The sequence below is a fragment of the Ctenopharyngodon idella genome, chromosome 7, assembly GCF_019924925.1.
Source record: "Ctenopharyngodon idella isolate HZGC_01 chromosome 7, HZGC01, whole genome shotgun sequence".
NCBI lineage: Eukaryota > Metazoa > Chordata > Actinopteri > Cypriniformes > Xenocyprididae > Ctenopharyngodon > Ctenopharyngodon idella.
Window position 1 is genome coordinate 37,602,882 of NC_067226.1, and position 16,468 is coordinate 37,619,349.

At 38.1% G+C, this 16,468-nt stretch overlaps 1 protein-coding gene across 50 annotated transcripts in view; it reads left to right on the forward strand.

Annotated features, from left to right (window-relative positions):
- LOC127516487 (receptor-type tyrosine-protein phosphatase delta) overlaps nt 1-16,468 on the forward strand; it is a 456,273-nt gene that overhangs the window by 432,361 nt on the left and 7,444 nt on the right. For all 50 annotated transcript variants that reach the window (XM_051901159.1, XM_051901162.1, XM_051901178.1 and 47 more), the window contains 8 exons: nt 1,988-2,163; nt 4,088-4,207; nt 4,288-4,442; nt 10,471-10,756; nt 12,009-12,187; nt 12,274-12,400; nt 13,060-13,185; nt 14,383-14,537. In XM_051901159.1, coding sequence (XP_051757119.1) covers nt 1,988-2,163; nt 4,088-4,207; nt 4,288-4,442; nt 10,471-10,756; nt 12,009-12,187; nt 12,274-12,400; nt 13,060-13,185; nt 14,383-14,537 — 1,324 coding nt within the window. The remainder of the gene's footprint in view (nt 1-1,987; nt 2,164-4,087; nt 4,208-4,287; nt 4,443-10,470; nt 10,757-12,008; nt 12,188-12,273; nt 12,401-13,059; nt 13,186-14,382; nt 14,538-16,468) is intronic.

Genomic DNA, 16,468 nt, shown 5'->3' on the forward strand with positions numbered 1-16,468 from the left:
GAGACACACGATGGAGAAATAATGGCTGTGTTCTTAAATCTAGTAAGCTCTCTTGATGTTTACTGCATATGTAGGGAGTTACAGTGTAAGGCAGCATCCTAATGCTAACGGAGCATCATTGACTCAACTTACAGTTGATTCCAATGGAGTATGGCAATAGCATGATACTGTAATAAGCTACAAGAAATCACTTTCTTAATTAGTATTGTTGCCATTTTCCTTTAATCAGTGTTGTTTTAGTATTCTTTATATACTATTATAGTATTTATTAATATTTTAATTATAATATTTAGCATTTATTTTCATTTTTTCGGTTTTAATTTTAATTTTAGTTATTAATATTGTTAGTACACACACGTGCGCGCCCACACACGTTTGGTTCGCTATCTTTGTGGGGACATTCCATAGGCGTAATGGTTTTTATACTGTACAAACTGTACATTCTATCCCCCTACACTACCCCTACCCCTAAACCTACCATCACAGAAAACATTCTGCATTTTTACGTTTTTAATAAAATAAAATTGTTTAGTATGTTTTTAAAGCTATTTTAAATACGAGGACTCATGAAATGTCCTCATATTTCATGTTTACGTCGTAATACCAGTGTAGTACCCATGCCATTATACAAATTTGTGTCCTCATAAATCACAAAAACGCACACACACACACACACACACACACACATATATATATATAAATATATATATAGATATGCACACACATATCTGTTCATTACTAATTTTTGATATCTATGTGTCATTTTGGCCTCTTTTGTCTCCAACAGAAGGAAGGAAATGCAGGATTAATTGTCTTTCTATCCTGTCAGTCACAGAATGAACGAGAAAATGAAAAACATGGAGTTTTTAATTTATTTAATTCCTAGTGAAATAATTCACATGGAAGAGAGACAGACAGACAGAGAGAGGGAGAGACAGCGAGTGAGAGGAGGCGTAGGGCGGACGAGGGAACGCTGGGATGAGTTTTATCTCTCCGCTGCATGTGTGAGCTGAGCTGGAGCTGCAGCATTGACACGCTGTCAGCCCTTTAACAGCAGAAATCAAGCCTTGCTCTGTTTTCTTCAGATTTCTCACACTTTTTTACTTAGATTCAATTTATTGCACTGTTTTATTTTTTTCTAATGGAAAATGAAGGTCTGCTCATCAGAAATCACACAGTATATATGGAAACGAAGATTTGGGACCATTTTGCGGAAGCTTCCCATCTGAAGTTTGACAATCTCACTGATCTGTCATGTGCAACATTATCATGAAACTGTTTTGTTTTTAAATGATTTTCTTTTGATAACTAAATGTATGACAAAAAGTCAACATGTCTCTAAATGAAAGTCAGTCTGAGCGACCCTCATCTAGAGCATCTTTTTTTACAGGTGAATAGATATGAATTACAACTAATAAATATCACCATACTTACAGTTGATTAATCACAGTACATTAAGACAATTGTTCTGTATTACAAGTTTTCTGAAAATGCTATTCTGAAATTTGTAAACGAGACACTATCTACTTGCACTAATTTGCATGCATTTCCAGAACAGAAATCTGAAAACCAGGTTCAAAATGATTTGATTGTTTGATTTTGTTAACATATTAAAGTTTGGTGTATGTAAGTGCTGCTGAGGTGGAGAAAAAACTAATAGACTTTAAAGATATGTATTTGTAAATGAAAACTACAGATGCAAACATATAAAGTGCAATAAAATAAACACTTAAATGTGTATTTTAGATTTTTTTTTTTTTTTTTTTTTATTTATTTATTTTTTTCCAATAGTTAGAAAGAAGACGTGTTATGGAAGCAAAATAGACCAAAATCTCAAAATCGACCAGTGCATGAAAAAACAATGGTTTTGTTTTAAAGCTAGACTGAAGCAGAATACTTTAGCACCCAAGTAGCCATGTCCTAAAAACACATTGTTCCGTAGTCGTCTTGTTTTCACTGTGTTCTGTATGTTGTGTTGTTTTGGCAGGTATTCCAGGGAGTGATTACATCAACGCAAACTACATTGACGGTTACCGCAAACAGAACGCCTACATCGCAACTCAAGGTGCGCTGCCGGAGACCTTCGGCGATTTTTGGCGTATGATCTGGGAGCAGCGGAGTGCAAATATCGTCATGATGACCAAACTGGAGGAAAGATCCAGGGTATGATTTGCTGTGACATCACTACTCATCTGTTGATTTGATTGGCTTACACCATTGTCTGTTCACGCCCGACGCGATGTGACAAATCAATCAGAAGAGCACATGGGCGGAGTCTCTCTGCAAGCGTACTGCTGTCTCACAATGAAACTGATAAGCGTATAAATGAATGACATTTTAACATTATTTACAGTACATACTCACATACGACAATCTTTGTCACGTGTTTGTCGCTGTCAGACTGTGTCCAGTTAATCAATACTGGATTCCGTTTCAATATGCAGTACTGTTTTTTTTTTTTTTTAATTAATGATTAATTGCTTATTTTTTGAACCAACAACAGTAAAACAGTTTAATTAATAATAATTATTTTTATAAATGGAACTTGTCATGAATGTTGTACAATGTGTTGTCCTATGATTTATTTATTTATTTATTTATTTATTGAGAACTATTATAAATGTTTGATAAACTATTATCTCACATAAAATAAACCTAGATTAAAGTTCTCAATTAACAATTTAAAATGATACAACAAAGCCGTTGTATTGGAGTAAAGAAATATTAATTATTAACTAATATTAATTACCAAAAACATTTAACTATACGTTTTTTATGGGAAATAAATTAACAAATTAAGTACTTTATAGTGTTTTTTTTTTTCTTTTCTATTTAATACTGATATTTATTTAAGATTTATTGGCAAATAAGTGACAATCACACAAACCAGGGTGTTAAACAATATGTCTTAAACTTTGGTAGCAGGGTTGGAAAAATTGTAAACATCATATTAATAGAAATTAAATGGCTTGAGTAATATTTTGTTTCTCCTCCTGATGTTTTTCTGATGGTAAAGCATCTTTTTTTTTTTTTACTGACTGTTTGTTCTGGCCCTATTTCGTACCCTATTTGTGAAAAGCACACAGCTATAACAGTATTATTTTTAACAAATTACGTTAATTAATGGCAAAATGAGCTGTTTTCAAACAGAGGTTTAAAAGCTTTTGTCGTTTTTGTCAAACTGATTGCTGGTCTAATTAATATTTCAATCCATGTCATCCACAATTTTTGCAGATTTTACCCACATTTAATTTCATCTTTTCCTCATTTGCAGCACTGATGTGTGTGTGTGTGTGTGTGTGTGTGTGTGTGTGTGTGTTTTCTCAGATTCCTTCTAATTTCTTCTCTAAGGCAAGACACGGAGCATCATGTCGTCTTCAGCTGCCATTATGAGTTGCAGAATTTCAATTCATGCTTTGATTTTCTTGCATTTATTCTATGTGATGTGAATTTTCCTTTGCATGAATCCATAGACTGACGCTTCTGCTCTGTCTTGCTGGTCTAATCTTTAAAGATGGACTGGAGGGTAACATAAAGCAGCTCTCCTGCGCTCTTTGTGTGGCTGTAATGTGCAGCCTCTCATGGTTTCGGTCATGTGGTCATCTGGAACGTGTCGATGCATTTTAATAAGCTCAGCATCAAGATATTCACAGCTAAACAATGTCCTAACGAATATGTTATCAGCACAATATAATCATTCAGGATCCTGCTCTTGTTTGCATTTAGACGGATCTGCATTGAACACGCGATGCACGTCGATTTTCTTCTTGTAACCGTGTTTTCCGTCTTTTTTATTCTTTTCCTCCTGACAGGGTGGCTGCTATACAGTAATGCGACGCTATTTTATAGCGACTCACAATGCAACCAACATCTATAATGGTAATAAGGGCCCAGCTTTAATGTGATTGCGACGGAGCGCTTGAGATAGTAATTATAGCGTCTGTCAGGCTCTTGGAAAACCTGCTCATGTGTTGAGAAATCCGCTTGTCAGCAGGAAATGGGAATCGTGTTGCTCGCTGCAGTTATTCTCTTGCTTTAAATGAACATGATGCAGGTTTGATGGAGATGTGTGTGTGTGTTTTTGCAGGTGAAGTGTGACCAGTACTGGCCAAACAGAGGGACGGAGACGTACGGACTCATTCAGGTCACACTGCTAGACACGGTCGAGTTGGCGACGTACTGCGTTCGAACATTTGCACTTTACAAGGTATGTGAGTGTTTCAGGGATCGTTCACCCAAAACTGAAATATTTCAACTGTGCTGTGAGTGTTTTACTTTTGAATTTAGAACGGATCCAGCGAGAAGCGTGAGGTGCGGCAGTTCCAGTTCACGGCGTGGCCGGATCACGGCGTCCCGGAACATCCCACGCCGTTCCTGGCCTTCCTGCGCAGGGTCAAATCCTGCAACCCACCAGACGCTGGACCAATGGTGGTGCATTGCAGGTCTGTAAAGATCTTTTTCATTGTTTTTACATTATTATTATTATTATTATTATTATTAAGTGTTTTATTTATATTATTAATAACACAATGAAATTCATGTGAAAATCATGAAACTCCAGCAATGAACGTAATATGCATTATATGTTGTTGGTAATATGTAAATATTTTATTGTTCACCGTTCAAAAATTTGGGATCTTTTTTTTTTTAAATTGAATACTTGTTTTTTTAGCAAGGATGCATTAAATTGATTAGAAGTGACAGTAAAGGTATGTATAATGTTACAAAAGATTTATATTTCAAATAAATGTTGTTATTTTCAACTTTCTATTCATCAAAGAATGTTGAAAAAATGCATCAAATTTTCCACAAAAATATTAAGCAACAAAAACTCTTTTCGAAATTGATAATAGTAAAAAGTTTTATTAATAATAGAGTAAGAAAAATAAATAGTAATTGGGCATATTAAAATCAGCATATTGGAATGATTTCTGAAGGATCATGCGACTTATGACTTGAGTAATGTTGATACAAATTCAGCTTTGTATCACAGAAATAAATTACATTTTAAAATACATTCACATAGAAAACAGTTATTTTAAATTGTAGTAATATTTAACTGTTTTTACTGTATTTTTGATCAAATAAATGCAGCCTTGATAAGTAGAAGAGACTTTTTTTTTCTTTTCTTTTTTTTTTTTTTGGCCGCTATTTATCTGCTAAGCTTTTAGTTTTATGTAAAACATTGAATAACTCAAGCAAACATTAGGCCTATCTTACAAAAGTTAGCGTATGTCTCACAGGTGGTGTAACCCATATTAATGCACTGATATCTGAAGTAGAACTAGAAAAAAAATAAATTGTATTGGTCAGTCCCGTTCTTGGTCTCAAGTTTTAAACACACACTTTGCCTGTGTGTCTCTGTACAAAGAAACATGATTTTGGTGCATGGCACAACATGAGGCACTCTTGCATTTATGGAAAACCCAGATATGAAACCATCTGTTAAATTCCCCTCTAAGCAAAAGCGGCACAAAAACATCAGGCAGCGAGAGGCATGCAAAAAAAGCAAGCCACGAGCTTCCATCGGAAAAACTGCCAGATAGAAAACAAGGATTAGTAAACCCTTAAAAATAACACATACGGCAGTTAATTAGAGCTCCCAGCGGAGCGCTTGAAATTGAAAAAATCCTTATTTCCCCTCTTTTCTCTGGCTGGCTTGCGTGCTGAATACAGGAATTAATATCATTCATTGGGATGGAGACTTTGAATTCCTTTCGGCTCAGATCAGATAACAGCTCGACAGCGAGACGTTAATCCTTTCTAAAACACCGTCCCCCTCCGCGAGCTCTCGCCTGACCATTAAAAAACCTCATTCTTTCATTTCGTGGCTAGTGTCAGAAAGTTGACGCATCCTTCGGGAAGAGCAGAGAAAGTTTTAAGCTTTGCATGTGACGCTAACGTGTGGGCAGGAGATTATATGTGCTGTTTGTCAGGCAAAACAAAAGCTCTTGTGGGTAATTAACTGCACTGGAGGCATTTATCGCTGTTAAACGATTTGCCCGGCACAGGATGAAAATTCAGATTGCATATGCTTACAATGCTTTCGTGAAATTTGGCGAATCGATGCTGATAGCCATGCGTGTCCTCTCGCTGTGGCCAGTGTTAGCTGTAAAGAGGGCGTTTACCGCCGTGACCTGTAACCCACGGGTCACCGCAGACACGCAGCCAGTCAGCCGTTATTGCAACAAAAGAGAAAGTCCATTCAATCGCATGATTGAATGTCAGAGGTCACTGACCAAGAGACGGACGTAGGGTTTGTGAGGGGTAAATCAGACACAGTGCTGATTTCTAAAGTATGTTTGAGTGAATCTCGTGAAACCTGTCAAGAACACACCCTCATCAAATTTCACCACGGAAAATGAAGCCTTGCTAAAATCAGTGGATATTTCAGGGCAGTTTTATTTTTAAGTTTCTTTAGTTTATTTAAAAGGTTTCTATGATGCTACTATGCCTTTAAATTTCTTTAGTGTGTAATTGTTGTTTGAGCAGGAAAAAGATCTGAAATGTTACAAAGCACAAAGGGGGGTAATTCTCTATATTAGTAAGCACTGTTTCTGAACTCCCTGAATCGCCTCGAATGTAGCCTTGAGTTTTCGTCCGGGAATGAACATGTAACTATATTCCTCATTTAAGTAATTCCCACCCAAGGCATATGCAAAATAAAGAGGCGAGGCCTGGTTTTAGTTGTTTTAGTCATAGTGGTCGACTGATTGATATCTTAGAGAACACGGTGGGTGATGGCTGATATATGTATATAAATATAGATAGGCTATATAAATTAAAAATAAATATTTTGAAAATGAATAAAAAATAAGTCTGTAAAATAATCAGACTTATACTTTATATGGCAACTGCTTGATTCTGTAATCCCATTACAGTATTTTTCACAATAAGTAAACACTGTGGTGCGCACTGGGAATCATAATTTTTCAATTAAAGACAAGGTAACACTAATTTTACATACAGCACAAAGTGAAAATGACATGAATATGACAGTGGGAAACTGGATATAGCGCAGCATAGTTTGAAATCAAGGGTTTAAAGTTTGTCAATCGTGTGTGACCAGTAACAGCCGATCTCTCCTCCTGTCCATACGGACTGACGGTTATGCACACAGTACATATTGATATACAAATGATATCCTTTAAATTTGCATTTGCTCAATGCTGATGGTAAATAAGAAAGTATTATAGTGTTTGCCTTTTTTATTACTAATAATATAAAAGCAAACACTGTAATAGTTTTTTTTTTTATTATTATTATTATTCCATTTACTTTCTTTGTTTAACAGTTCTATGTAATAACAGATTAGAAAGAACTGTTAAACAGATACCATAAACTAATGAAGACTGGGAGTGATGTGTGCTCAAGCGCTGACATTCTCAGCACTGTCAAAATAAAAGTTGTATTTCCGACACACCGGCCAAACAAACTTACCAAATATCGGCCAATATATTAGCCTTGGCGATATATCGATTGACCAGTAGTTAGTAGTGTGTTGAAACTCTCTCTCTCTCTCTCTCTCTCTCTCTCTCTCTCTCTCTCTCTCTCTCTCTCTCTCTCTCTCTCTCTCTCTCTCTCTCTCTCTCTCTCTCTCTCTCTCTCTCTCTCTCTCTCTCTCTCTCTCTCTCACTCACACACACACACACACACACAAAAGACTGACAGAAGAGCACATGGCAGACAAACATGCTCTTCCGCCATGTGCCCAAACAGAAAACAAGACACAACACAGACAGAAGTCCACGGAGCATTGATGTCAGGACCCCGACACTAAAACTGAACCAAGACTAGACCAAAGTGTCAGCATCCAGACACCATGCCCCGAACACTCAAGACACAGACATACTGTAAGAACGCACGGCCCAGAGAACAACCCCAAAGCCATACACTCACACAAACACGACAAGACCCTGACAACTGGCTACAACGTTTTTGAACATTATTGCCCTTTTTGACAACCTTAAAACCTGCTATTTACTGAGAGGAAACTTGTGAAACCCCCTTGTGTGACAACTAGCCCTTGTATCAGATTTTTTTTTTTTTCTTGGTAATTTACTGAATAATATATTTTACTCACAATTTCTGCCCAATAAAATATTTTACAGCTTGACATAACTAGAAAAACGTGTATATTTGTTATAAAAATGCTCATGGAGTTTTCGATTTTATTAGAAATCACACTTAGAATTAGACTACCTCATATCAGGTTTCCTAAGGCTCCTGGTTCTTAAAAGAATATTAAATTAGGGGGTGAATTAAAATAAGAAATGTCATGTTTTTTTTTTTTTATTTGCTTTGTCTTATTTTAATGCTTGTTTTGTCTTGTGAATGATTTGGACAGCAGCTCAATGATTCATACATCCAGTGCTCGGCACATGTAGCATACAAGAGAAGCATAAAAATAAACACAAATATTTGGTAAAACAGTCCGTTTTAATTAGATTTGAACTATATTGATACTTTTTTTTAGCATTGATTGCATATTAAGTATATTTATGTAGTATATTTATGCTTGTCCATCTTCACCCTGTGGTTTCCCCCACATCCAAAGACAGTTGTCTATTGGAGACACTAAATTGTCTGTAAGGACAAGTGGATGGGTTTAGGCTTGTTGCAATGCATTCTGGGTTTGTCTTATCTGCTAATGTTACATGTGATGCTGCTTTGGAATTTAGCCAAAAAGAGCTGAAATAATAAGAAATAAGAATCCTGAATCAGACTTTGTGAATAGTCTTCTTGTCAGGAGCTCCTCAAAATGGCTTTTGGAAACTTTATGTATGTATTAATGAAAGTTCCCTGTGTGTTATTCTAGCTAAAATGTGTCGTTGCTTAAGATTTCTTACTGTGCTCACGTCTTCATGCAGGAAGAGCACTAATATGAGCATATGTAGTCTTTAATGAAGGGCTCTGATCTCAGGTGTTGGTGGTTGACGTCAACTACGGTGCTTCAGGAAGTTAGCAAAGCTTTGGCCTCTTCAAAGTGATGGAAAGAGGAAAGTAGATGGAGGCTTTTAGAGTCTGTAGATGGAGGTTAGAGAGGGTGAGAGGCTAAATGGAGGGCTTGTTTTCCTCTGATAGCGAGCACAGGTGTACGGCAATCAAACCGAGTCAAGAACGGCTTCATCCACTCGGCAGAATCTCTGCCATTAAATACTGTTTGACTGCGGCAAATGTTTTACATTTATGACAGAAATATAGTGCAGCTTTGGCATGTCACTCACTGACTATGCTTACATGTGCACCAATAATGTGATTATTTCCAATAATCAGAGTAAGGACTTAATCGCAGTAAGATGTTGGCAAACCTCTTCACTCCCGTTTACATGCAATTTTCATTACTCTGATGAATCACTAAGAATTGTGGTTATTTTTATTGCGTATTTCACATAACGCCAATGCACAACACAAATGATGAACTCACATATAGTTTGTGCATTACTGGCCACTGTTTTAACCTACTTGCATCAAATGCAGAACACATTTCTATGGATGTATTGGATTTTTTTGTTGAGGCACCTAAAAAGTCGACAATGTTTTCAACCATCAATATACTACATTATATCCATGTTGTGAAATGCTGTCAACTCGAACTCAAATTCAGCATGCGCCACATTTTACTACAATTATATTGCCTAAATCTCATTATAATTTCATTATGAGGGTGCATGTAGATGTAGTCATTGTCAACGAAACCAATCATACCCCTTTTCCACTAGAATGGTTTGAGTTCTGGAGCCTGAGCCTGTTCTTGGCCATGCAAACTGGAGCCGCGTGTTTCCACAGACTTGAGGAATGAATGCTGCTACATGTTGTTTACCTGACTATAGCCAGTCTAAAACCAAAGAGTGCACGTTCGGTGTTTGTGCAGGCAGTGCGACACTTCTGTTTTGCTGTTCACAGTCCCAGGAGTGATTCTAGTATACCGGTGTTGTGCCGAATTTCGACTCCATGCCAAATTATTACCCCCTCGTTGAAGTCACTACCTGATTGCCTAATCCTAACCCCTCCCCCACTCTTAACCCTAAACCTACCAATACTAGAGGGGTAATAATTTGGCTGGGGTCAGAATTTCGGCACAAAACTGGCAGCTCGTATACACTCCGGATACTCTCATATGTCCTTTTTGGAGATACATTAAAACTGAAACCGTTGATTCGCTCGCTCTCTCTCACACTGGGTCTCTCTCGTGCGCACAGTTTTATATATTTAGATATAGAGAGCAATGCAGTGCAATGTTATTACATTGCTCATGAGACCGCCATAGACAGCCCCCCGCTCCCCTTTCTCCGTTCGAGACCAGAGTTGAACTGGTCTATCTGGCCAGTTCAGGTTTGAGAACGGACACAGGCCGGGAACCCGCACCAGAACCATGCCGGTGGAAAAGGGGTATCAAAGTACCTGAACACAAACTACACAAAACACAAAACCTCTGTCCTCTTGTTTTTCATCCATTTCGACTGACAGTGCCGGTGTGGGTCGGACTGGCTGCTTCATCGTCATCGATGCCATGCTGGAGCGAATTAAACATGAGAAGACAGTGGACATCTACGGTCACGTGACACTCATGCGTGCACAGAGGAACTACATGGTTCAGACGGAAGACCAGTACGTCTTTATTCACGACGCACTCCAGGAGGCCGTCACTTGCGGGACCACTGAGGTTCCTGCCCGGAACTTGTACGCTTACATTCAGAAGCTCACGCAGATCGAGTCCGGAGAGAATGTTACCGGAATGGAGCTGGAGTTTAAGGTAACATGGATGTTAACGAGAGTTGGGATTGTTAACCAATGTTTGTCACCATAATGACAAAGATGTAAAATTCAAAAACCCATCCATCCATCCATTGGTTCTTTCGTTCTATAGTCTTATCTATCGTTCTATCTATATATCGTTCCATGTCAGTCTTTCTATCCATCACTTTATCTGTCTGTCTATCCACATCTGTTTGTCTATCATTTTATCTGTCTGTCTTCATAATTATTAATAGAAGCAAACTGTTTGGATGAATCGGCTCACAAATAAAGGGTTGCCCTTCTCATCACTACTAGCAAAGAAAGGTTATTAAAATGGTGCAGTATCTTGTTAAGCTTATCTGTCTAGTGTCTCAACCACTGCTCTAGATCAAACTCGCATCTGAAAGAAAGGGGCCTCAAAACGGTCTGATCATGTCACATATTTACAGACATCCGACCACAAGCTCTGGCCCCTCCTTCCTGAAATGACTGCAGCAGAACCGCCAGCTTTGCCACAGGAAGCTGCTTGTCTCTCTTCTGTTATTCAAACCCCACCGCATTTTACGTGGCCTGCAGTTTGTCAAACAGAAATCTATTTACCCAGAGTAAGAAGGTGATCAAATGTCACGCCACATCATGATCGCTGAGCGAGCAAAGCCCCGGCCCTGAAGTTGACCCCACTGGTGAGGCTTGGCTGATGGTGTCTGGACCGTCTCAGGCCACCACACGCCAGCTTTCCAGCTCTCTCTCCACCAGCCGCAGAGACAGTGTGGGGCCTGTGGTTTCTCCTTCAGGAGCCCAGAGATCCCTTGTGCCGTTCTCACACTAGCACCAAACATTGCTCACTTTTTTTCACTATGAGCCACATTTGCTATCACTTTCTTGTTTTCATGACCAAGTTCAAAACAGTTAAAGCATTAAACCTCTGCTGAAACACTGTTTGTGTTTGTGCACTGGTTTAACGTCAACATACTAAAAATGTGTCTGTCTGTCCATCCATCCATCCATTTGTTCTTCTGTCATTCAATCTGTCTGTCTGTCAAATCTAAAAAAAAACACTTAGCAAATTGTGTCTGTCTAGTATATTGTAGTACATCTGAAAGCATTCAGTCTGCATCTCAAATTCTTCAAACTACCCAAATATCCAAGGCCTTAATACGCTCCAAGCATCTTTAGCATCATATCTGTTGTCAAGCCAAAATCAGTGTGTATCTAGACAAACTTTTGCTAGTTTTTATTTTAATGCCATTTACGTTTGTTTCTTGCAGCGGTTAGCTAACACAAAAGCTCACACCTCACGGTTCATCAGTGCCAACCTGCCTTGCAACAAATTCAAAAACCGACTGGTTAACATCATGCCCTACGAGTCCACACGTGTCTGTCTGCAGCCAATCAGAGGAGTTGAGGGCTCCGATTACATCAATGCCAGCTTTATTGATGGATACAGGTGAGCAGAAAAGCCTAGATCTGTCTGGCTGTGTGTGCATGTTAATGTAATGGTAAATGTGTTTTCTTTTCTCACCGTATCATCAGGCAACAGAAGGCTTACATCGCAACGCAGGGTCCTTTAGCCGAAACTACAGAAGATTTCTGGAGGATGCTTTGGGAACACAACTCCACCATTGTAGTGATGCTGACCAAACTCAGAGAGATGGGCAGAGTGAGTGTTTGACAACTGTTCGTCTAAACTTCTAAATCTGTTGATCATCAAAATCTGATTCAATGTCCTTGCAATTGGACTTAAGGTTTGTGCCTTGCAAGTGGAGAATTTGCAAATGGGGGAAGAAAAATAAACTTAAAATATATTATCTGTATTTTATACATATATTCTCTGTATAAACAAATATTCTCTGTATTTTTTTTTTTTACAGTTTTTGTGAAGTACACTGAAACAAAATTTGGTGTAGAAACAATTTTCACTCAGAAATTGCTAGTGAATTTAACAATTAATTACAAAGAGATGGCATGTAACATATTTTGAAGTAGAAAGACTGAAATAGTATTTTTATTGTAAAACCTACTACAATGAAATATCAAAATTGTCACATGATTTCAACTTCAAATTTGTTTCAACATCAAAATACCACAAGAGCGATTCGAAAGCCTACAGAGCCGTCTGCCAAGAAAATTCAAATTCCATCTGCTTAGATATGACGTGATCCTCGTGATTGTGACACCATTGAGAAAACAGCAGATTTCTTGTCATTTTCTTCACTTTTCCCTTTGCTGAAACCCAATGTCAATGATTGCTATTGCCAGTGCTGTTATTTGTACCAATGCTTTAGGCTTACAGACTGTTGTATTGTGTCTGTCCATCAGGAAAAGTGCCATCAATACTGGCCAGCAGAGCGTTCAGCCAGGTATCAGTACTTTGTTGTGGATCCAATGGCCGAATACAACATGCCCCAGTACATCCTGAGAGAGTTCAAAGTGACGGACGCCAGGGTAAGACCCTAGACCCTTGGACTCTACTGTTGTTTGTGTGTTATATTGCATGTTCAGCCTGAGAGTATCTGTCTTCAGGAGTCTTAATTCCCTCACAGCATTTATTCTGATAAACACCCTCACTCACACATTTGTGCCATTTTATATCTGTCTCTGTCTTTTGCGTTGCTTATCTGGGATATACAAAATCAATAAAGAAAGGCGAACTCTCCAAGCTTCTCATCAGGAGCTTTTCAGCCGCCCACATCAGAGGAATTAGTGTCTGGAATCACTCATTCGCATGCTTAGGTGAAGCGGCACGCGTCTGAGCTGTGGGTGGCTAAAGCCTCATATCCCTCTAACAGAAAAACACTGAAAACTGGTGATACTATGTTTCTAAAATGTATCATGGTAATTCCATGGTGTTCTTGGTGTATCACCATATATACTTTATGCTTTTCCTTTACTATCTGCTCCAACTCATGCTCTACTGTTCAAAAGATTGGGGTCTGTAAGATTTTGTGAAAGAAGTCTCTTCTGCTTACTAAGGCTACATTTATTTGATCAAAAAGACTGTAAAACAGTGAAATGTTATTACAATTTAAAATAACTGTATTCTATGTGAAAATACTATAAAATGTAATTTATTCCTGTGATCAAAACTGAATTTTCAGCATCATTGCTCCAGTCTTCAGTTCACATGATCCTTCAGAAGTCATTCTACTATGCTGATTTGCTGCTCAAGAAATTTTTTTTTTCTTCATTATTATCAATGTTGTGCTGCTTCAAATTTTTGTGGAAACCAAAATGCATTTTATTTTTCAGGATTCTTTGATCAATAGACAGTTCAAAAGAACAGCGTTTATTTGAAATAGAAATCTTTACTGTCACTTTTAATCAATTTAATGTGTCCATACTGAATAAATGCATCAATTTAATTAAAGAAATAAGTAAAATCTTACTGACCCCAAATCTTGGAAAAAAAAAAAAAAAAAATATATATATATATATATATATATATATATATATATATATATTTATTTAATTATTGTTGTTTCTTTGGCTTTTCAGCTCTGATTCAGCATGGGTCATGTTCTCATCAGTGTTTGACAAGCGCAGCGTCTGCCGGCCATAAATGTGAATGTAATGGATTGGTGTAACATGTCAGGGAGCCGCTGCAGCTCCTTTATGTTGGTTTGTGTCTCTCTCTGCTTTCAGGACGGACAGTCACGGACTGTCAGGCAGTTCCAGTTCACAGACTGGCCAGAACAAGGCGTGCCAAAGTCAGGAGAAGGCTTCATCGACTTCATCGGCCAAGTGCATAAAACGAAAGAGCAGTTTGGTCAGGATGGACCCATATCGGTCCACTGTAGGTAAGAAAGACACAAGTCTGTGTAAGAAAAACAGAGCCGAGCAGTCACTTTAGTATCAGTACACAAAACTCTTGTCTTTTGTTCAGACTACTATTAAATGTGTTAGACAAAATATTATGTAATAACAAATACCTCATTTTATATATTTAAAATATTATACATTTTATAATAATTTATATAATTCTATAATTCTATATATATGAACAAACCCCTTCTGTAAAATGTTCAGAATACACAGTAGATAACTATATAAAACTGTAAAGTTTGAAATAAAACTAAAAACTGACTGCAGGAAATCACGTCAGTTCTGTTGATCCAACGAAGGTCAGATTACAAAGTGTAGCAAGTCATCAAGACCAAAAAAATGGCATATACATCATAGAATCCCCCAATTCGATTTGTCTGAAGAAGCCATGCAGGCATGCATGAAGTATGGCAAAGAAGACGCAGCATCTTGTTCCCTTCTCAGGGAAATGGGTTACACACATTACCCCAAATGTTCATGGCGTTGTAACTTATGCTATAAACTGGAAGGTCATTCCAGACCATATTATATAAGCTGGGTGGTGATTCCAGATTGTACTCCAGGTCATGAGGACGGCATCCGTTGTAACACTCGCGATGACAGCATGCCCCAAGCATGGGACACGAGGTTGAAGCTGTGGTCTGTCCAACTGCGCATAACCCTGTGACCCAAATGAGACATGGAAGAAAGTGTTTAAACCTTAAAGCATTTTATGTGCCATGAAAGATGAAGGCTTTTTCATAGATCCTGAGCTGGAAGACCATTCAGGATGGTCCCTTAGCCTGTAACAGTGGTGTCCACAGCAAAAGTTCCACAATGGTAATTTTCCCCCAGCGCAGGACCCTGAGTTAGAAACCGGGGTCTTCCCACAGATAAAGGGTATGAAGACCTCTGCGCAAAACCCTTATAAACCATAGGGGGTTGCACAGCCCCCTGCTCAACAAACACCATTGGAATGGTCTCATGTGCAGCAAGCTGCAACAACTATAAGCCCCAGTAGCTTCTGGTATTGGTGGACAAAAATACCCTGCCTTAACCTGACGTTGCCTATAGTGACAAGGATCGTCTCCATCCGAGTGGGAAATAACCCCCAGAAAAGTTGTTCTCTGAGACAAACAAATTATTCTTGAGGTTCAATCTCAAGCCCAAACACCTTAAAGGGTTAGTTCACCACAAAATGAAATTTCTGTCATTAAGTACTCACCCTCATGTCGTTCCAAACCGTAAGACCTTCGTTCATCTTCGGAACACAAATTAAGATATCTTTGATGAAATCCAAGAGGTCTTTTTATCCCCCATAGAAAGCAACTTAATTAGCAAATAATACAGTCGAGATCCATGACAGAACACAGACCGACTGAATGACACTTTCATTTAAGCATAATACATCAAATGGAGATCGCTGAACTCCAGCTTACTTGTACAGTACCGTATGTCGGTGTTTTCAGATCATGGCCCCTCCGCAGAGAGCGTGTGCGAATGGTTGCCAGATTGCATAAAGCAAAAAGCTGGGCACATATCCATTAGACTTTTCATATCCAACAGAAAAGCTTTGATTGGAGGATTTGAGCTCTTGATATCTGGCAACTGCAAACATGAACGCTCGCCTAATAGAGTCTTGTACAGCAGTCTGAAATGTTTTGGCTCCTCTTTTTTCAACAAAAATAAAGTTTTTGGGAAAGTTTTTGTTCTTTTAACTACATTTTCGTCTCATATTTTTTCATCAACAATATTGCATGTTGATATAGTCACAATTATTGTTTAATGACCTTATTATCGTCTTGTCTTAGTCAGGGAAGAAAACTTTGTTGACGAACAATTTTCATCATAGATTTCGTTAACGAAATTAACACTAGTTCACTATTTTAACTATGTCTTTACTACTTTTCTGGACCTTGAATGATGG